This window comes from Podarcis liolepis (assembly GCF_965112155.1).
Source record: "Podarcis liolepis genome assembly, chromosome: 7".
Lineage (NCBI taxonomy): Eukaryota > Metazoa > Chordata > Lepidosauria > Squamata > Lacertidae > Podarcis > Podarcis liolepis.
In genome coordinates, this window is record NC_139561.1 from 15154720 (window position 1) to 15177184 (window position 22465).

Genomic DNA, 22465 nt, shown 5'->3' on the forward strand with positions numbered 1-22465 from the left:
CCTCTGTTTATTTCCTTGACATCTGATGGGAGGGCGTTCCACAGGATAGGTGCCACTACCTAGAAGACCCTCTGCCTGAGAAAACACCAATCGGCCCTCTCTATGGAGAAGGAATATCCCGCCATTTTTCTCTTCTTTTAAAAATTCTCAGCTCTGCAGACCATAAACATCCCTCACCAACATCTCTCTCCCTTTCTCCCTCTTTCTCTCCTGCCATACATCCTTCCCTCTCAAAAACTCTCAGGTGTGGAAATAGGTAAAGAAGCTTCAATTATCATGCACCTGTACTGCTGGGCCAAAGGAAGCAACTTGAATAAATGATGCGGGAACCTAATTAAGGTGTTTTGTTTGCTTATTAAAGCAGGTTGGTAGTGGGGGGGGGGAGAGGCCTATGATTTCCTTCCTCTTTTTCAGAAAGTCTCTGTGGGATGTATTATTACTAGAGCAGTCAATTACAACGTTTTCCTGTTGCCTAGAATGGACACACAGGGGAATGTGGTTCCAGATAGGGAGGACTTCCTGTCATACCTGCTCTGGCGCTTCCTCCCCCTGTGTGTGACCAGGTAGATGGGCATGATCCTAGCTGACCAGATAAAAGCTCTGGCCATGCAATCATCTCTGTCTTGGTCTCTTGGACTCTTGCTCTTGGATTCCCCTGGCTCTTAGCCAGCGCATGGCTCAAGCTTCACATAGGATGGAGCCCATAAGCAGGAAGTCTGTGATGTAGCTCAGACTTCTTTTTGCTGAAACCACAAGGTAAAGCCTGCCTTCAGATTACAACAACAAACCTATGGTTACGTGAAACATACTCAATAAACACACAAGACGTAACCGGCTTTACTTTTGAATAAATAAGGTATACTATTCATTTTAGTATACCTAATTTATTCAAAAGTAAAGCTGGTTACTATTCCTTGTAGGGACGAGGGTGGCACTGTGGGTTAAACCACAGAGCCTAGGACTTGCTGATCAGAAGGTCGGCGGTTCAAATCCCCGTGATGGGGTGAGCTCCCGTTGCTCAGTCCCTGCTCCTGCCAACCTAGCAGTACGAAAGCACGGCAAAGTGCAAGTAGATAAATAGGTATCACTCTGGCGGGAAGGTAAACGGCGTTTCCGTGCGCTGCTCTGATTTGCCAGAAGCGGCTTAGTCATGCTGGCCACATGACCCGGAAGCTGTACGCCGGCTCCCTTGGCCAATAAAGCGAGATGAGTGCCGCAACCTCAGAGTCGGTCACGACTGGACCTAATGTTCAGGGGTCCCTTTACCTTTACTATTCATTGTATCAAATTATAGATTTCAACAGAAGTCTCATAAAGTTCAACGAAAAAAGCAGAAGACCCAGTGGATCAGTTCATTCTCTAGTCAGCTCATGCATAAGGTCCATACATGTACAGTGGTACCTCGGGTTAAGTACTTAATTCGTTCCGGAGGTCCGTTCTTAACCTGAAACTGTTCTTAACCTGAAGCACCACTTTAGCTAATGGGGCCTCCTGCTGCCGCGCCACCGGAGTACAATGTCTGTTCTCATCCTGAAGCAAAGTTCTTAACCCAAGGTACTATTTCTGGGTTAGCGGAGTCTGTAACCTGAAGCATATGTAACCTGAAGCGTATGTAACCTGAGGTACCACTGTATAAGTATCTATTCGCCATCCTAGGCTTCATCAGTAGAACAGGTTCATATGTAATATTACAGGATAGTGGATCTTATAGCTTAGTAGTGGTTGGAAGATGGCGAAACAAGGCTAATATTCTGGAAATCCTTGTCTTAGACTCTGTGAAAGGATTCTGTGGAACTGTAACAACCCTTCATGTGGATTATTGGACTCTTTGAACAGACAGGTGGAAAAGATACTTATACATGTATGGACCTTATGCATGAACTGACTAGAGAATGAACTGATCCACTGGGTCTTCTGCTTTTTGTTGTTGAAGTTTATGAGACTTCCGTTGAGGTCTATAATTTGATACAATGAATAGGATACCTTATTTATTCAAAAGTACAGTAGGGTTACGTCTCGTGTGTTTATTGCCTTCAGATTACTGTTGTGAACTGAATGTGAATAACACTTTATTCTTACTTTGAAAGAAGACTGTATTGTGTTGTGTTATTTTAAGAGGGGAATGAAGGGGAAACTTAGCAGGAACAATCCAGACTGGATTGCTTAATTAACAGATTCTAACAAATCCTCAACTTGCTTCCAATAAGTTGCACAGGGAATGTGCTCTGCTGTTTATTCACTAGCGTGAGTGAGGAGGGATAATATCAAAACAATATATCCTCTCCTACCTTCCTTAGCATTCCCACAGTCTAAGTGCCTGGCGGTCTTCCATGTTAATATTTCAGAGGATGCCGGAGCCTGCTCCACTCATGGGAAAATCTTGGAGAGTTGTTGTTCAGCTCAAGGCTTCCTGAAATGTGTGCAGCTGCAAGGAGGGTGGGAGCAGGAGGCCTGGAGCTGGAGGTGGGTGGGCAAAAGAAGAAAAATTCTACAAGTGAGTGTCTGGAGGCGGTTTGAGGATGGATGGCAGCTAACAGATTGAGGTTGAATCCTGACAAGACAGAAGTACTGTTTTTGGGGGACAGGAGGTGGGCAGGTGTGGAGGACTCCCTGGTCCTGAATGGGGTAACTGTACCCCTGATAGACCAGGTGCACAGCCTGGGAGTCATTTTGGACTATCAGCTGTCCATGGAGGCGCAGGTCAATTCTGTGTCCAGGGCAGCTGTTTACCAGCTCCATCTGGTATGCAGGTTGAGACTCTACCCTGCCCGTAGACTGTCTCGCCAGAGTGGTGCATGCTCTAGTTATCTCCCGCTTGGACTACTGCAATGCGCTCTGTGTGGAGCTACCTTTGAAGGTGACCTGGAAACTACAACTAATCCAGAATGGGGCAGCTAGACTGGTGACTGGGAGCGGCCACTGAGACCACATAACACCGGTCTTGAAAGATCTACATTGGCTCCCAGTACATTTCCGAGCACAATTCAAAGTGTTGGTGCTGACCTTTAAAGCCCTAAATGGCCTCAGTCCAGTACAGTGGTGCCCCGCAAGATGAATACCTCACAAGACGAAAAACTCGCTAGACGAAAGAGTTTTCCGTTTTTTGAGTCGTTCCGCAAGACGAATTTCCCTATGGGCTTGCTTCGCAAGACGAAATGTCTTGCGAGTTCTTTTCCTTTTTCTTAAAGCTGCTAAGCCGTTAATAGCCGCTAAGCTGTTAATAGCCGCTAAGCCGCTAATAGCCGCTAAGCCGCTAATAGCCGCTAATAGCCGTGCTTCGCAAGACGAAAAAACCGCAAGACAAAGAGACTCGCGGAATGGATTAATTTCGTCTTGCGAGGCACCACTGTATACCTGAAGGAGCGTCTCCACCCCCATTGTTCTGCCTGGACACTGAGGTCCAGCACCGAGGGCCTTCTGGTGGTTCCCTCACTGCAAGAAGCCAAGTTACAGGGAACCAGGCAGAGGGCCTTCTGGGTAGTGGCCCCCGCCCTGTGGAACGCCCTCCCACCAGATGTCAAAGAGAAGAACAACTACTAGACTTTTAGAAGACATCTGAATGCAGCCCTGTTTAGGGAAGCTTTTAATGTTTAACAGACTACTGTATTTTAATACTTTGTTGGAAGCCTCCCAGAGTGGCTGGGGAAACCCAGCCAGATGGACAGGGTATAAATTTATTATTATTATTATTATTATTATTATTATTATTATTATTATTATTTACCAGCAGCCATCCCAGCGCCCAAGCACCATTCATCTCATTTCGCACAATTTATTCCACATCCCACCACTGCGTCTTAAACTATTTTGTTATGTAATCGATTCTTCAGAATAGTCCTGCAGAGAGAGCGGACCTCCAGCATCTACACAGACTGGTCGAAAACCCAATTCCCACACCGGCTTTGGATATTTCCCATGTGTGTGTGTGTGTCTTTTGGCTGGCTTTTCCAGCCAATTCTTCATATGGACTGGGAACTTGAGTGTGTTAAATACTGAACTATGTTGAGAATGGAGCTTCTAAAGCTGAATGATGTGCTGCAGCTCTGTAGGTTTCTTTCTTTTTTAAAAAAAGGAGAAGGGGAAGCTACATTCCCAGTAAGATTCTAGTCCTCATGAGAAAGTGCTAATTTAAATAGGAACAAAGTAAGCTGCCTTACAAGGGACGCGGGTGGCGCTGTGGGTTAAACCACAATAATAATAATAATAATATCATAATAATAATTTCTTATTTGTACCCCGCCCATCTGACTGGGTTTCCCCAGCCACTCTGGGCGGCTTCCATTGAAACAAAAAAACCACTAAAATATCATACATTAAAAACTTCCCTGAACAGGGCTGCCTTAAGATGTCTTCTGAATGTCAGGTAGTTGTTTATCATTTTGACATCTGATGGGAGGGCATTCCACAGGGCGGGCGCCACTACCGAAAAGGCCCTCTGCCTGGTTCCCTGTAGCTTTGGTTCTCGCAATGAGGGAACCGCCAGAAGGCCCTCGGTGCTGGACCTCAGCGTCCGGGCAGAATGATGGGGGTGGAGACACTCCTTCAGGTATACTGGGCCAAGGCCGTTTAGGGCTTTAAAGGTCAACACCAGCACTTTGAATTGTGCTTGGAAACGTACTGGGAGCCAATGTAGGTCTTTCAAGACCGGTGTTATGTAGTCTCAGTGGCCGCCCCCAGTCACCAGTCTAGCTGCCGCATTCTGGATTAGCTGTAGTTTCCGAGTCACCTTCAAAGGTAGCCCCACATAGAGCGCATTGCAGTAGTCCAAGCAGGAGATAACTAGAGCATGCACCACTCTGGCGAGACAGTCTGCGGGCAGGTAGGGTCTCAGCCTGTGTACCAGGTGGAGTTGGTAGACAGCTGCCCTGGATACAGAATTGACCTGCACCTCCATGGACAGCTGTGAGTCCAAAATGACTCCCAGGCTACGCACCTGGTCCTTCAGGGGGACAGTTACCCTATTCAGTACCAGGGAGTCCTCCACACCAGCCCGCCCCCTGTCCCCCAAAAACAGTACTTCTGTCTTGTCAGGATTCAACTTCAATCCATTAGGCGCCATCCATCCTCCATGGTTTCACGTGGATTCTGGCTAGCCAGTTTTTAAATTAATATTTTTTAAGTCACCTGCATACAACGGACGAAGGAAATAATCAGCATTAGTCTTATTCCCAGGATATTATTATCATTGGGCGGCGGTGAGGGTTTTTTTCTGTCATTGTTTTCTTTTTAATTAAATTGGATGACAAAGCCAAGACACAGACAGAAGAAGACCGATAACGAGACCGTAAATAGTTTTAGAAAAAAAAGAGGGGGTGGGGAGAGGAGGAAGAAAAGAAAGACAGAAAGAAAGAAAGCAAAGCAGAAGAGAGAAAGAGAGAGAGAGAGAACAGAAGTCTGGTCAACGGAGATGTGAATTCTGGGTGGAGGAACGAAGGGTCTCTGCGTCAAAGGCTTTCACGTTAGTTCCAAAGTAACTGTTAAGATGATGGCCAGAAGGAATTTATAGCTGCTGTGGCTGTCTGGTGAACCTAGGTAGACAAAAAAAGAAGAAGACAATTTTTGATGGGCTTCTTTTGTATGTGTCTGCATGCACAGACCTGGACATGATGTCATTTTTACTTCATCAGAAAACCAGAAGAGGCTGCCAGATCAGACAATGATCTGATCTAGTCCAGCATTCTGTTCTCACAGTGGCCAGCCAGATGCTCCAAAGGCAGGGTTCAAGCATAAGAGCACCATCCCCTCTTACAGTTTCTGGCAACTGGTATTCAGATGCATTGCTGCCTCTGACCATGGAGGCAGAGCCTAGCTGTCATGTCTTGTAGCCATCGATAAGCCCTCTCCTCCGAAAAGTTTAAAGCCATCCAAATTGGTGGCCATCGTTGTGGCAATATCTAAAACAAGGCAATCAGAACCAGCTAGATTGCCAGGAAGGCACGCACACAGTTGGATCTCACAAGAGCCTGCAGGAAATTCTTTCTTGTGAGAGCCACTTTCACTGTGTCAAGCCAGGTAAAGGCGATCAGCCTATACAGTGATACCTCTGGTTGTGAACGGGATCCATTCCGGAGGCCCGTTCGTAACATGAGCAGAATGCAACCCGCGTCTGCGTGTCTGCGTGTGCGTGGGTTGTGATTTGCCGCTTCTGCACATGCACGTGATGTCATTTTGAGCGTCTGCACATGCGCAAGCTGTGAAACCCAGAAGTAAGCCTTTCCTGTACTTCCGGGTCACTGCAGAACGCAACCTGAAAACGCTCAACCTGAAGCAAATGTAACATGAGGTATGACTGTATAAGCTGGTCACGTCCCTAGCCTGCTCTCTCTCTCTGATCCCTGATCTCCGATCTCTCTGATCTCTTCTCTTCGATGCTTCATTGATGACTAGGAATGCAGGGCACGTGCTGACTCGTGAGTCACAGCTCAGACTTACCTAAACAACAATGTATGTCTGTAACCACATTTTAAGCCTGCCTCAAAACTGTTACTGTGAAACCGAGTGAGGAAATCTACCTTTACTTAGGAGAAGAGTGTTTTGTATGGTTGTTGTTTTAAAGGGAGAAAAGGGGGAAATACCAGGAAATCCAGTTTGCAGTAAAGCATCCTTGATGACTTAAATTAAAAGGCTAAAGCTAGCTTATCAACAGCTTCCTTAGTTTTGCTGACGAAGGGATGGACTCACAAATGTAAGGATGGATAATATCTAAGAAATATATCCTCTGCCTAGTTTCTATACCAGGCTTCCTCAACCTCGGCCCTCCAGATGTTTTTGGCCTACAAATCACATGATCCCTAGCTAGCAGGACCAGTGGGGAGGGATGATGGGAATTGTAGTCTCAAAACATCTGGAGGGCTGACGTTGAGGAAGCCTGTTCTATACACATCCTTGCAATCATTTCCCCCTTTGGGAGGAAGTTCCTTAGTTTAGCTGTGTGCTGCATGAAGAAGTCCTTTCTTGTGATCTACAGCAACTTGTGTTTCCGAGGCATACTGTTTCTGACATTGAAGGGAGAACATAGATATCATGGCTGGTTGCCTTATCCACCGGGCAGGCACTTAGGATTGCTCCCTAAATAAAAGCAGAAGGGTTGTGCCTTACCATTGGAGTCTTCTGTTCCTCTTGGGATATTTGGGTTTTCTAAAAGGAGAAAGAAAAGGGACAAAAATGGAGACTAATGAGGTGGCCACATTAACATGGGAGAACATTGCAAAGCTACCAGATATTGCCAGTGTGGGATGTGATACATAAGTAGCAGTCAAATACAACATTCCTTGTTTTCCTAGAGTGGACATGCAAGGGGATGTTTGGTTCAGCCAGTCGGAACTTCCTGTTTCCTCCTGGGCTGGGACATACTTCCTTTTGCATGTAACTAGAGACGGGCGTGACCCGTACCTGTACAAAAGCACAAGGCATGCAGCCCTCCTCACTCTCTTTTCCACCTTCTTTTTGTCATGTGAACTGCAGCGACTGCCAGCCTGCAGTCACTGGGATTAACCCTCTCATATGGGGTCAATCCACATGTATATACTTTGTAACTAAGTCTGCCTTCAGGGATCCATCTGTGGAACTGATGATGTGAGTAAACTTCTTTTATAGACTTTACACAAGATTGTGGTGTGTTTATTCTTTTAGGAGGGATTCAAAGGGAACTTACTAGGAGTGTAATAGTAAGAGGCTTAAACAAGCCTGCAACCAGCTATCTGCAGTGCATTTAAAAGGGGAATGTGAAACTCTGCTAAGTTAAAGGACTTGCTAGCGTACATTAGAAAGGGTATTAATAAGCAATATATCCTGCTCCCAAGCCTCCCCCAAACTGCCGGAAAGAAGGGGGGGAGGCCGCTGGCAAAGCAGCATGATCCCCATCCCCAAGAGAACAACCCACTGCTCCCAAGCCTCCCTAAGCCGTCAGGGGAAAGGGAAGGTCATGAATATAAGTTGCACTTTAACTTTTCACTGTCAGAATTTGGAAAAAAGTGTGGCTTATATTCGGGCCAATACGGTACTTTATCGTAACTGTGGGATGTGAAACACAAGAGCAGTCAAGAACAACATTCCTAGAGTGAGCATGTTTGCACATGGGGAGGAATGTTTGTCCAGCCAGCAGGTAAACTTCCTGTTTCCTTCTGGGCTAGGACAGACTTCCTGTGCATGTGACTAGAGGTGGGCGTGGCCTCACCTGTGCAGGTAACGACAAAAGCACAGGGCAGGGCAGCCATCTCTCTCTCTGTGACTACTTTCATTGAAGAAGCAACATCTGCTTAGCCAAAGATGCTCTCTTGGCCTCCAGCCAAGAGAGGACAAAGGGTCTGTCTCCTTATAGGATAGTTTCCAGGTGTATGTTACTTTTCTAAGCTAAGTCTGCCTTCTGGGATCCGATTGTGAACAGAATGTGAGTAAACTCTTTTTATACTTTTATAGAAGACTGTGTCGTGTCTTATCTTTTATGAGGGAATAAGGGGAAAATACCAGAACAGTTATTTTAGAGGCTTTAGCGAGCCTGAGCAAACGCATCCACTGCAAGTTTAAAAAGGGGGATGTTACTCTGCTAAATTGTGAACTTGTTAACACAAGTTGGAAAGGCTATAATCAGACAATATATCCTCTCCTGCATCCCTGAACATTCCCACAGTAAGATCTCAGGGCGGTTCACAGACCATAGAGACTGTGTGCCCAGGGGCTTCTATGAATAGTGAGAAGCAGGATCTGGGCCTGACGGTGGCAGGAAAGGGATAATGTGTGGAGGACCCCAAACCATGGAGAATGGTTCCCCAAGGGCCGTGAATGGGAGAACTGCAACCTCCCACATACCAAAGACTATCAGCCTGGTGTGGGTGTCCGTGGATCCAAGTGGGTTCTGCGCTGTGCAGCGGTACATGGAGCCGTTCAGTTCTGCCGGCACTCGCTCCAAGATCAGCTCCTTGCCATCGTGCTCCGCACTGCCGTCCAGGAGCCTGCTCCCAACGCGGGTCCAAGTGAACATGGGTTCGGGGAAGACTTCATTCTGAAAGCCAAGCAACGCCCAACAAATGCATCAGTAGAGCTGCAAAGTCTAGTTTCTCTGCAACAGTGACCAGATAGGAACTTTGAAGACTCGTGAGGCTCATATTCAAGAAAAAGGAGGCTGAACCTCGTAAGGTCCCTGGATTTGGAATTGCAATCTAAACTGGCGAAGAACTCCTTGCAGCTCACCTTGAACACAATGGAGTGCAAAGCAAACTACATTTCCCAAGTGCCACTGCAGCAGCCGTTGTTATGGATGGATGAACATTATTTCAAAGGAAGAAGAAAGGGGAGTTTCATGAATTAAGAGGCCGGGTGGTTGGTTGACTTTGGGGGGTGGATTGGCTTGCTGTTTAAGTACAGTGGTACCTCGGGCTACATACGCTTCAGGTTACAGACTCTGCTAACCCAGAAATAGTGCTTCAGGTTACGAACTTTGCTTCAGGATGAGAACAGAAATCATGCTTCGGCAGTGCAGCAGCAGGAGGCCCCATTAGCTAATGTGGTGCTTCAGGTTAAGAACAGTTTCAGGTTAAGAACGGACCTCCAGAAACAATGGAGTACTTAACCCGAGGTACCACTGTACTGTCATACCTCATGTTATGTTTGCTTCATGTTACGTTATTTCAGGTTACGTCCCGCGGCGACCCAGAAGTACCGGAAAGGGTTAGTTCTGGGTTTTGCTGCTCGCGCATGTGCAGAAGTGAAAAATGTCATCACGCGCATGCGCAGAAGCAGTGAATCACAACCCGTGAGTGTGCAGACGCACCTCTGCGGGTTGCGCTCTATTCATGTTGTGAATGGGCCTCCGGAACAGATCCCGTTCGCAACCAGAGGTACCACTGTAGAGTCTTTTCTAGCATTTTGGGGTTAATGTGGGGGCAACAGGTGGCTCAATCTGATGTGAGTTAGGCAGAAAGGTTTCTGTCCAATGCCAGTCCTACTCAGAGTAGACAGTGTTGTGTAGTGGTTGGAGTGTCAGAATCTCCTTTCTTGTAACTTGAATCCATTGGTTCAGGCACCATCCTCTGCAGCAGGAGAGAACAAGCTTGCTTCATCTTCTATGTGACAGCCCTTCAAGGTATCTGAAGATGTCTCTCATATCACCTCTCCTCTTATCTAGGCCAAACATCTCCAGCTCCCTCAGCCATTCCTCCTAAGGTTTGGTTTGCAGACCATTTTATCATCTCGGTTGCCCTCCTCTGCCCATGTTCCAGCTTGTCAATATCCTTCTTAAACGATGGTGCTCAGAATTGGCACTGGATTCCAGGGTGGGGTATAGACTGTTCCCACAGATTGTCTGGCCAGAGCGGTGCATGTTCTAGTTATCTCCTGCTTGGACTACTGCAATGCGCTCTATGTGGGGCTACATTTGAAGGTGACCCGGAAACTGCAATTAATCCAGAATGCGGCAGCTAAACTGGTGACTGGGAGTGGCCGCCGGGACCACATGACACTGGTCCTGAGAGATCTGCATTGGCTCCCAGTACATTTCTGAGCACAATTCAAAGTGTTGGTGATGACCTTTAAAGCCCTAAACGGCCTCGGCGTAGTATACCTGAAGGAGGGTCTCCACCCCCTTCATCCAGCCCAGACACTGAGATCCAGCGCCGAGGGCCTTCTGGTGGTTCCCTTATTGCAAGAAGTGAGGTTACAGGGAACCAGGCAGAGGGCCTTCTTGGTAGTGGCGCCCACCCTGTGGAATGCCCTCCGTGCAGGTGTGAAGGAAATAAGCAGCTATCTTATCTTTAAAAGACATCTGAAGGCAGCCCTGTTTAGGGAAGTTTTTAATATTTAATGCTGTATTGTTTTTAACACTTGATTGGGAGCTGCCCAGAGTGGCTGGGGAAACTCAGCCGGATGGGTGGGGTATAAATAAAATATTATTATTATTATTATTATTATTATTATTATTATTATTATTATTTCCACCCATGAGGTAGAGCTGCCATTGAGCTATGCTTTGTGCATCTTCTACCTCCCCCTGCCCAACCCCAACCCTGTGCACACATGCAGCTGTGAATATGGATCAGCTTCACTCTTCCAAATAGTCCCATTTAGTGCCTTCAGTTGGTTCAGCTCAGCGCCTGGATTAAGGAACAGTTACCCCCCTTTCACACCCTGAAATCACCCGGTAATGACAACAAACAGAGGTGCAGATGAGATGGCATTAAACAGCTTGCAAATCCTCTTGGAGAAACTCTGAGTTAATGGGGTGAGAGAAAACAGTGTAGGGCAGGGGTGAGATCTAAATCTCACCAGCTTTGTGCTTTGCAAGGAAGGGTGCAAAACATATGAGAGATTTTGACAGACAGGAACACAGCAAGCTGCCTTATACTAAAAGTCAGACCATTGGGCCCATCTAGCTCATTACCGTCTACACTGTTTGGCATGGTTATAGACATGGTTCTCTCTCATCCCTACTTGGGGAGTGAACCTGGGACCTTCTGCATGCAAAGCAGATGCTCTACCACCAAGCTATGGCCCTTCTCCTTTTGCTAATTTTAATTTTTCCGGTTAGCATGAAAATGCTTTATAATAATGCATCCAAACTGCCATTGCCTACTCTGAATGGAGAACATGTCTCCAAAAACGTTCTCTGTTTTGGCAAGCTGGAAATCTTTTTGCTGTAGGTGCTGGGGATCAAACCAAGGTCTGCGGTCTCATCTGATGAGGGCTGTGGCTCAGTGACAGAGCAACTGCTTTGCATGCAGAAGGTCCCAGGATGACTCTCCATTGGAATCTCCAAGCATGGATGGGATTGTCCCATGCCTGAAATCCTGGAGAGCTGCTGCCAGTCTGTGGTTAGTAGGCCAAAAGCCCCAAATTCACTCCAAGCAGAAGGCAGCTTCCTACATTCTTCTATTGAACACATGCCCATTGTAGGAGCTCTCCAAGGTCCTGAAAAGTCAGAAACTACTGTCTATGATGGTATTATCCAGATCCTGCAATTCTCTTCTCACTGCTGGCTGGTCTAAGGTGCAAGTTTAACATTCCTATGAGTAATGGACCCACACCCATACATAGCTGCTGAATACTGATTCAGACCATTGACTCATCTAGCCTAATATTGCTAACTCTGACTGGCAGTGGATCTATAACAGGCATCCCCAAACTCGGCTCTCCAGCGTTTTTCGGACTACAGTTCCCATCATCCCTGACCACTGGTCCTGTTAGCTAGGGATGATGGGAGTTGTAGTCCCAAAACAGCTGGAGGGTCGAGTTTGGGGATGCCTGCTCTATAAGGTCCTTCGCCTAATATAGCATACATTTCTACATTATCTCCACTAATCTGGATGTCTTCATACTCAATTTGTTGTATGCTGCAAAATTTAGAGAAGAGCAGATGTCAAAGGACAACTGTTGTTTGATCTCCGTGTGTTAGTTTGCGAAGTGGTAATATTCAGTAGGTTCATATGGGATCCAGTGTGGCATAGTGGTTAGAGTGTCAGACCTGGTAGAGACCAGGGTTCAAATCCTCACTCAGCCATGATGCAGGTGTGACCTTGGGGCCAGTCACTGCCTCTCTCAGCCTAACTTACATCACAAGGTTGCTGCGAGGTGTAGTGGTTAGAGTGTCAGACTAGGTCCCAGAAGACCAGAGTTTGAATCCTCCCACTGGGCCATGAAACTCACTGGGTGTGACTTTGGGGGCCAGTCACTGCCTCCCAGGCTAGCCTACCTCACAGGGTTCTTGTGGGGATAAAATGGGGAGGACGAGAAGCATGTGACCACCTTGAGCTCCTTGGAAGAAAAGGTGTAAGACTATAAATGTAAACAAACCAACAAGATTAAAATGTGAGCTGATCAAACAACTCAAACTCATATGAACTGTACCAGATGCCAATAACTCTCAGTGACGCCCTTTGGGTTCATACTCACTTGAAAACCTTGCACCAGGATTCGCACTGTGTCTCCTACTCGTGCTCTTGTTGGGGTCATCATGATCTTTGGGCCCTTGGGAGCCACTGCGGGAAAAGAGAATAGATGGGTACCCCAATCTGTTGCACTTCCAAACATCCCCATCATGAGCACTGCCAACTGTTGAACTAGTCCCAGCTCCTCTGCCTTTTTGACAGAAGCCAGGTCCACAGCAAAGAACAGAGTGTTGTGTTTAGCTCCATCCCAAGAGGTGGTTAGAGTGGGTGGTTAGAGTGTGGTGCTGACACTAGAGTGTGGTACTGAGACCTGGGTTCAAATCCCACCCAGCTGTGATGCTCACCTGGTGATCTTGGACCTCTCTCTCTCTCTCTCCCTCTCTCCCCCCCCTACCTCCCAGGGTTGTTCTGGGGGCAAAACAGGAGAGGAGAGCCACCCATGTTACCTTGAGATCCTTGGAGGAATGGTGGAATATAAATTTAAGGAAGAAAACAAATGAGCTTCATCCACCACTAGCCCAATTCAAAGGAGATCAAATGAAGTTAATAGACATGTCTTAGGTTTATTCATTTCAATGTGTCTGCTCCAAGTATGACTTAGTTTGATATACTCTGTTGCAACTCCTTACCTGCCCATTTCTCTTAGAATCATAGAATTGTGGAGTTGGAAGGGAGCCCAAGAGTCATCTAGTCCAACCCCTTTCAATGCAGAAATCACAGCTAAAGCATCCTTGACAGATGGCCATCCCACCTCTGCTTAGAAACCTCCAATAGAACAGGCCCTCTCCCCTGGTTGGTGGGCAACTTCATGCATACATTTCCTGGCTTTTCCTGGCTGGATTTCACGCCCCAATCTTTCCTCTACCTTTGACCTCAAAACTCTGAGATCCAAATGCAAATCCAAGAAATCTGAACAGACATTCAAACCCTCCCTCTCCCACCAACTTGCGGTCCTTGTTCCAGCACCTCAAATTTCAGTGGTGCCTTGTGTGATGCCAAAATCTGGCACCTTCCCACCAGGATGAAAGAGTGGTGGCAGCTACTGTGACACCCCAGATGTTTTGCGCCCAGTGTGACCACACCAGTCGTGCTCCCCTAGAACCGCCTCTGCTGGTTCATGGCCTGACTTCTTCACAATTTCACAAACTTGCTGACCATTAAAGACGGGAGGCAAAATTCAATACGAAGCAAGGTTGGTGGGAGTTTGCGTCTAAAGGTTCTGGGCTGGGGGGCTGTTTGAGAATTCCCTTCTTCCCCATGGAGGAGAGGTTCACATCAGGGAGTGAGAGGATCCCTCCTGGACTAGACCCCCTTAGTCCACCTGGTCCACATTTCTGTTTCCTGCATCAGCCAATCAAATGCTTCCAGGAAGCACAGAGGCAAGATAGGAAGGTATTGGCCATCCCTTGTCCCTAGCGCCCGATAACCAGAGGTTGACTGCTCCTGCACATGGAGGCTCTATCCCTATTATGACTAACAAGGTTTGGTCCACTTTTATTACAGACTGGGCATTGAGGGTGGCATACTCTGCCCTCTGGAACTCCCTCCAGCAGGACTCTTTGCATGTTCTTATGTTCCTTTCATGTCCCTGCACACACACATACTTTTTTGTAAATGAAAATCCCTCCATATGTAACAATACCTCGCAGGAGACCTGCTACGGCCCCACTATCTTTTGGGTTGCCCTTTTCTGCACCTTTCTTAGCTCTACAGAATCCTTTTTGAAGTGTGGGGACTAGGACTGTTCACAGTTATTCCAACTGCTGTTGCACCACGGATGGGCCTTTTTATCTTCAATACCTTTCCTAACAACCTTCCACACAGAATTCACCAGCACCGTCCCCCTAACCTCCTTTCTGAACAAATCAGAATATAATTTGCATCGGTTGTCCTTAACAAGTCACCGGCTATGTGGGGGTCAGGCGTCTAGGAGGCAGAAAAAGTGCCCCGAGTCGTGTCTTTTTGCGGAGATCAAGCAACGAAGCTGAATGCATAAATGAGATTCGCTGGGCACTCCACTCTCTTCAAAGGATGTGTGGAGATGTGCTGGAATTGGTAAGGGTCAGAGCTGATTGGATGAAACAAGGAAGGTTACCTTGGCAACGAAAGATCTAAATTCCCTTGGCTTACACTAAGACTGGGGCAATGCCCCCCACCCCAAGGGGGACATGCGGAAAGTGTTCTAGGGGTGTTCTACATTTTCTGCATTTGGAGAGGCACCAGTTGTGCTCTTTGTGCCACTGTAGGAAGAATCTGCCAATCTCAGACTGGCCTGGTCTTTCTCATCAGTTTGACACCTGTCAGTCGGCATTTCCCAATCTTATATTCAGCCTTCCATGTTTCCACATCAATAAGCGGTGATGTGACAGAAGTTTATAAAATTATGCGTGGCACGAGATAGAGAGGCAGTGTGGTGTAGTGGTTAGAGCGCTGCACTAAAACCTGGAAAAAAGTTTGAATCCTCACTCAGTCATGAAACACACTGGGAAGGGAGGGCAGTCACTGTCTCTCAGCCTAACCTCCCTCACAAGGTTGCTGTGGGGATCGAATGAGGAAGAGAGAGAGCCATACACACTACCTTCTGGCATAGCTGTCAACTTACAGATTTGAAAATAAGGGACCAGCAGCCTTGGAAATAAGGGATCAGCAGCCAAAATAAGGGATTTTCAGAGCACAGGGATGTTTGATTTCTGAGCCCCTCCGAGCCAAAGGCAGAAAGCCCAGCCAGCAGTCAAACGAAGCCTCAAGCGGTGGTTCCCACAGCGCAGCAACCCGGCAAAGGGGATGCAGCAAGGAAAACCACCGTCACCTCTCCGCTGGGAAGCACTGAGCAAAGGCGAGTCCCCAGGCAACACAGCCGATTTGATCGGCACAAGGCCTGCAAGCTCCACCCCCCAGTCGTTCTTAGACTCCTTATTGGGTGAGCAACGCAGCCAAGCAACACAGTTGGAGCCTCCCTCCTCCCTGGCCGGCAGGGAGGGAGGGAGAGGAGCTGCTTCCTCTGAAACCCGGGAAATTTAAGGGACATCATCAATAAGGGACAGTAGCGGGACACGGCGCTGGGATAAGGGACATTCCCGTCAAATAAGGGATGGTTGACAGCTATGCCTTCTGGGAGAAAAAGGTGGGTTATAAATGCAATCAGTGCAATGAAGAAATGTTTTCCTTTCTCTCTCATAACATTAGAACTCGTGGGCTCCCATTGAAGATTTAGGACGGATAAAAGGAAGGACTTGACATTTAAGAGCATAAGAAGACTCAGCTGTATCAGGAATGGGCTTTGGTCTTTCAGACAAAATTAACATCCCTTGCCTCTCGTCCTCTGTTCTGCTCAATCCTCTATGTCAGGCACGTCCAACTCTGGCCGTGATCTATCCATTGTCATTGTCAGGAGTTGCTGAGCTACTTTTAGGGGAGACTTGACCAAAGTTGTTGAGCTTTTTAGGGGGAGCGGGGTTTGGAACACAAAGGCGATCACTAACTTGATAACTTGATACTAAGACACCCCTGAGATCGACCGGTCGATCACAATCGACCTGTTGGACATGCCTACTCTACGTCATAGTTGTGATGCCCCACGGCACCCCCTAGGCTAGGTGCCCCATATGTCCTAAATCCAACTCTGGCCAGATCAGGCTAAAGGGGGGCACATCTAGCCCAACGTCCTGTTCTCTCAACCAGATGCCTCTTCTGGGAAATCCGCAGGCAGGATCTGAGTGCAAGAGCCCTCTTCCCTCTTGCAGTTTCAGCAACTGGTGTTTGGAAGTATTGAACTACTGCAATGCACTCTATGTGGGGCTACCTTTGAAGGTGACCTGGAAACTACAACTAATCCAGAATGCGGCAGCTAGACTGGTGACTGGGAGCGGCCGCTGAGACCATATAACACCGGTCTTGAAAGACCTACATTGGCTCCCAGTACGTTTCCAAGCACAATTCAAAGTGTTGGTACTGACCTTTAAAGCCCTAAACGGCCTCGGTCCAGTATACCTGAAGAAACGTCTCCACCTCCATTGTTCTGCCCGGACACTGAGGTCCAGCGCCGAGGGCCTTCTGGTGGTTCCCTCGCTACGAGAAGCCAAGTTACAGGGAACCAGGCAGAGGGCCTTCTCGGTAGTGGCACCCGCCCTGTGGAACGCCCTCCCACCAGATGTCAAAGAGAAAAATAAGTACCAAACTTTTAGAAGACATCTGAAAGCAGCCCTGTTTAGGGAAGCTTTTAATGTTTAATAGGTTATTGTATTTTTGTGTCTTGTTGGAAGCCACCCAGAGTGGCTGGGGAAACCCAGCCAGATGGGCGGGGTATAAATAATAATAAATTATTATTATTATTATTATGGCCAGCTGTCATGGGTCAGCTGAAATTCCTGGGCTGCATGACCCAAGGGGTCCCTTTCAGTTATATGATTCTAATGATTCCTCCAACTGCGCGGCCAGAGCACAGGCACCCTGGCTGGTCACCATCGATAGCTTCCTCTTCCTCTGTGAATTTCTGGAATCCTCTTTTGAAGCTATCTAGGTTCTTAGAGAAAGCAGCAAAGCATGGTTCTACCTGGGATGGGGATGTGGCAAATTTCAGATGGTGGTAGCAGGTCACAGAGGATGTAACCCCTTCAGCTCATGAAGAACCAGAGTAAGAGCAGCTTGCCTGCATCTTCCCTCTCCCTAATCCATTTTCACACCCTGTTCCTTAATACCAGGCCAAGTCACTTAAATTAACAAGCAGGAAATAAAACGGAAAGGTTTCTTTGCACAGCCTGAATCCACCAAGGCAACAAAAACTCTCCACTCACATCCAAGGCCTGGGGTATTCCTCCCTACCGCCATTTCATTTTTTTTACGACCGTTAATAAACACCACGATGGCAGTTATGCCTCTTAATAAAGGAGGTGATCAAATTTCATGCTTTGATGGAAGAGGAATAGAGGACTGGAGGACTCTCTTCACACCAGCCTTTCTCAACCTTGGACTACAACTCTCATCATTCCTAGCTAGCAGGATCAGTGGTCAGGGATGATGGGAGTTGTAGCCCAACAACATCTGGGGACCCAAGATGTTGAGAGAGGCTGCTCTAATCATTCTACAGTGCTGGGCAGTGACAATGAGTAGGTGGAGCACAGCAGGTTGGCCCAGAACTCCCAAGCAATAAGTGAGGGGGTCAACATGTATCTTTCAGCTGTTTCAACATGACGGCTCTTTGGTTGTTGGCAATCCATCTGTCTCAAGAGACAACGGAAGAGTGTGCCTTTGAGTGTGCTCAATTGCATCCATCCTTGCGGGCTTCCAATTGGGGCACCTAGGGGACCACTGTGAGAACACGATGCTGGACCAGATGGGAACATCGATCTGATCCAGCAGCCAGGCTCTTCTGACATTCCTTAGATCCTGAAGTTCTAATTTAGACTCTGAAGTTCTTTCTTAGATCCTAGAGGAAGCTTCCTGACCGTCCGTGGGAATTCTTGACTCCTTGCAGTGAGGATTGTTTCACAAAAAGATACCCACAATCCCTCTGAATATCTGTTGCAGGGAATCACAAGTGGAGAGAGACGTGTTGCACTCAGGTCAACATTTGCGGGCATCTGGTTGGTTCATAGCTGTCAACCGCCCCTTATTTGGCAGGAAACTCCCTTATCCCAGCGCTGCTGTCCCGCTGTTGTCCCGGATTGATGATGTCTCTTAAATTTCCCGGGTTTCAAAGGAAGCAGCTCCTCTCCCTCCCTCCCTGCCGGCCAGGGAGGAGGGAGGCTCCAACTGTGTCGCTTGGCTGTGTTGCTCACCCAATAAGGAGTGTAAGAACAACTGGGGGGTGGAGCTTGCAGGCCTTGTGCCGGGATTCGCCTTTGCTCAGCGCTTCCCAGCGGAGAGGTGACAGTGGTTTTCCTTGCTGCATCCCCTTTGCCGGGTTGCTGCGCTGTGGGAACCACCGCTTGAGGCTTCGTTTGGCTGCTGGTTGACTAAAATCCCTTATTTTGGCTGCTGGTCCCTTATTTTCGAGGCTGCTGGTTCCTTATCTTCAAATCTGTAAATTGACAGCTATGGGTTGGTTAGATGGGCCACTGGCTTGATCCAACAGGGCTCTCCTGATGTTCATAGCTAAACTGTGGAACTCACTCCCACAAGAAGTTATGATGGCTGCCAACTTGGAGGGATTTTTTTTAAAAAAGGTTGGACAAATTCCTGGAGGAAAAGGCCATCCATGGCTGCTAGCCATGATTACTATCTTCTACCTCCAATGCTGGAGGTAGTTTGCCTCTGAACACCAGTTTATGGAAATCTCAAGCAGGTCCTGCTTGCAGGCTTCCCTTTGGGATATCTAATGGCGCACCGCTGCAATAGTTGTGCTTCTTCTGGATTCCCCGTTTTTAATACAAATGGGGATGAGGAGAGAATTACCACAGATCTTTCCCCCACAAGATATTAAAAATAGCAGCGGCTCTGCAGACCAGTACCCCAAAAGCCTTCAGGCATGCAGAGGCTGCCCACTGGAGATCAAACCATTTCCCTGTCAATTATTCACTCCTTCCTCTATTATTTACCAATGCCACAAAGCCTGTCTGCCTTCCTTGCTGGTTAGCATTGCCCCAGGCTGACAGGGCAGTGCTGGATAGTCAGGGACATTGGCAGTGGGCCAGAGCCTCTGTATATCCTTTCCAGCAAGAAAGTTTGGATCCTTGTGGCAGTTCAGTGTAAGGTAAAGGTAAAGGTAAAGGACCAGTTACATCCAATCATATTTGACTATGGGGTTGCGGCGCTCATCTCCCTTTTCAGGCCAAGTGAGCGGGCGTTTGTCCACAGACAGCTTTCCAGGTCATGTGGCCAGCAGGACTAAGCCGCTTCTGGTGCATGGGATGCCATGATGGAAGCCAGAACGTTTATCTTCCCATCTCAGCCATACCTATTTGTCTACTTACACTGCTGTGCTTTCGAACTGCTAGGCTGGCAGGAGCAGGGACAGTAGTGGGAACTCACTCTATTGAGTGGATTTGAACTGCCGACCTTATGATCAGCAAGCCCAAGAGACCCAGTGGTTTAGATCACAGTGCCGCCCAGTTCAGTGTAGACCAGGAGTCAGCAAACCTTTTCAGCAGGGGGCCGGTCCACTGTCCCTCAGACCTTGTGGGGGGCTGGACTATATGTTGCCATGATTATGACCCGCATTTTTGGCAAAAACCCTTATTGGGACCAACCCCAACGTTTCCCAAATGTGATTTTTTTTTTGGGGGGGAGTGTTCCCTCATACACCCACGCTGCTTCCTTTGCGTTTTACATGTTGACAGTTATTATTTCTCTCATAAGGCGGGGTGGAGAGGTGGGGGGCTGAGGTAAGCGTGCCATTCCTGTCAGCCCTGGAGAGCGTGTGTGCATGTGCGGGAGAAGGGAAAAGCCGTTGGCCCCACTAAGTCAGGCGGGTGCTGCTCAAGCAAAAACTTTCTTTTCCCTGTTTGAGGGAAGATGAGGCAGCGGCTATTTACCTTTCCATGGCTCACACCTTGTAGTTAACAAGCGGCCTCCCCAGCAGAACACAGAACTGTTTTGGAGTGCAGCCGCCCAGGCGCTCCCTGCTTCCTCCTGTGGGGAGTACCGCTGCCACAGACACCGGTGGGCATCGCTCCCGAGGTGCCTCTGAGCCCCTGCCACTGCAACTGCCCTTCCTGAGGTCAGTTACCGGCAGCTCCATGGTGGAAATCCAAACTGTGGCCCCTTTCCCCTCTTCCCCACCCCCCACCCCGGAAGAAAACATTGCTGCACAAGCACGACAGATGAAGAAGGGGCTTGTCTTGAGCAGCTGCCCACCTCACTTTTGACCCCAAAGCCTGGCAGAGTCACAAAAAGCATTGTGCACACGCTATGCCCGCTGCCTGGATTCCTGGACCGTCTGCAGGCCAGTTCTAGAAGGCAATTGGGCCTCATCTGGACCACAGGTCTTGGTTTGTCGACCCATGGCATGGTGTAGACCATCGGTAGCCAAACTAAGGCCCGGGGGCCGGATGTGGCCCAATCGCCTTCTAAATCTGGCCGACAGACGGTCTGGGAATCAGCGTGTTTTTACATGAGTAGAATGTGTCCTTTTATTTAAAATGCATCTCTGGGCTATTTGTGAGGCCTGCCTGGTGTTTTTACATGAGTAGAATGTGTGCTTTTATTTAAAATGCATTATTTATGGGGCACAGGAACTTGTTCATCTTTTTTTCAAAATATAGTCTCCCCCCCAAAAAAAAAAGTCTGAGGGACAGTGGACTGGCTCCCTGCTGAAAAAGTTTGCTGACCCCTAGTGTAGACAATGCCAAGACTGCTGACCAAGGCCCTGACCAGGAATTTTGCAGCTTCCTACATTCCGGTGACCATCCGCCACCAACCACTTTCCTGCAGCTCGACAATCCCTTCCTCTACTCTTGTCACAGACACCAGACTCTTAAGATGGGGGTGGAGGGAGGAGCATCCTTCAAATGCCTCTGCACTGAGCACTGGATCTCCTTGCCCGAGTCCCATTATCCTGGAAGTGTAAGATTTATGTCTCTCTCAGCCAAAGGCAGCTTCTCCACTGGGGATTAACATAAAAGGTATTTTGTCTTTAATATGTAAATGTCGGGTTTGACAGGAGGAGAGGAGCTCTGGCAAAGGCAAGGCTCAATGGAATGTTTGATCAGGACACTCTTCCCAGGATTAGCTCCTTAAAGAACATCGGCTAATCTTCCTCCTCTAGCCTGAGAGGGGAGGGGAGGGGACAGCAAGCGGAGCTGGATCAAGTAAAACGGGGAAGGGTTAATGACTTCTCTTAAGGGATTAAGGGTCCACCCTCTCTCTTTTGATGTTGGGTTTCTCCTGCTACGGCCTGTGGATCAGGCCCCCTAAGACTGACTGATCAACAATGGATGCTAAGCAGAACGTAAGAAAGTAAGAAGAGCCCTGATGGATCAGGGCACCAACCCAACTACTCATAGAGGTAAAGGGACCCCTGACCAGCTCCTGTCACACTAGGACAGTTGCGGATGACTCTGGGGTTGCGGTGCTCATCTTGCTTTACTGGCCGAGGGAGCCGGCATACAGCTTCCAGATCATGTGGCCAGCATGACTAAGCCGCTTCTGGCAAACCAGAGCAGCGCACGGAAACGCCGTTTACCTTCCCACCAGAGTGGTACCTATTTATCTACTTGCACTCTGATGTGCTTTTGAACTGCTAGGTTGGCAGGAGCAGGGACTCAGCAACGGGAGCTCACCCCATCGCGGGGATTTGAACTGCCGACCTTCTGATCAGCAAGTCCTAGGCTCTGTGGTTTAATTCGCAGCGCCACCCGCATCCTGCATAGAGACATAAAAGCATAGAACTGCAGAGTTGGAAGGGACCATGAGGGTCATCTAGTCCAATCCCCTGCAATGCAGGAATCTCAGCTAAAGCATCCATGACAGATGGCCATGCTTAAAAACCTCCAAGGAAGGAGAGTCCACAACCTCCTGAGGGAATCCGTTCCCCTGTCAAACAGCTCTTTAAACTGTATTGTTTATGGATAAATTCTGATGTATTGTTTTCAATATGGGCCAATGGCCGCAATAAATCAATCTATCTATCTATCTATCTATCTATCTAT

At 48.0% G+C, this 22465-nt stretch overlaps 1 protein-coding gene across 2 annotated transcripts in view; it reads right to left on the minus strand.

Annotated features, from left to right (window-relative positions):
* Nucleotides 1–5202: 5202 nt before the first annotated feature.
* Nucleotides 5203–22465, minus strand: part of IGSF21 (immunoglobin superfamily member 21) — a 237880-nt gene continuing 220617 nt past the window's right edge. For both annotated transcript variants that reach the window (XM_083512699.1, XM_083512700.1), the window contains 4 exons: nucleotides 12883–12968; nucleotides 8809–9001; nucleotides 7099–7137; nucleotides 5203–5528 (listed from right to left, as the gene is read on the minus strand). In XM_083512699.1, the coding sequence (XP_083368825.1) occupies nucleotides 5455–5528; nucleotides 7099–7137; nucleotides 8809–9001; nucleotides 12883–12968 (392 nt within the window). In that variant the 3' untranslated portion in view covers nucleotides 5203–5454. The remainder of the gene's footprint in view (nucleotides 5529–7098; nucleotides 7138–8808; nucleotides 9002–12882; nucleotides 12969–22465) is intronic.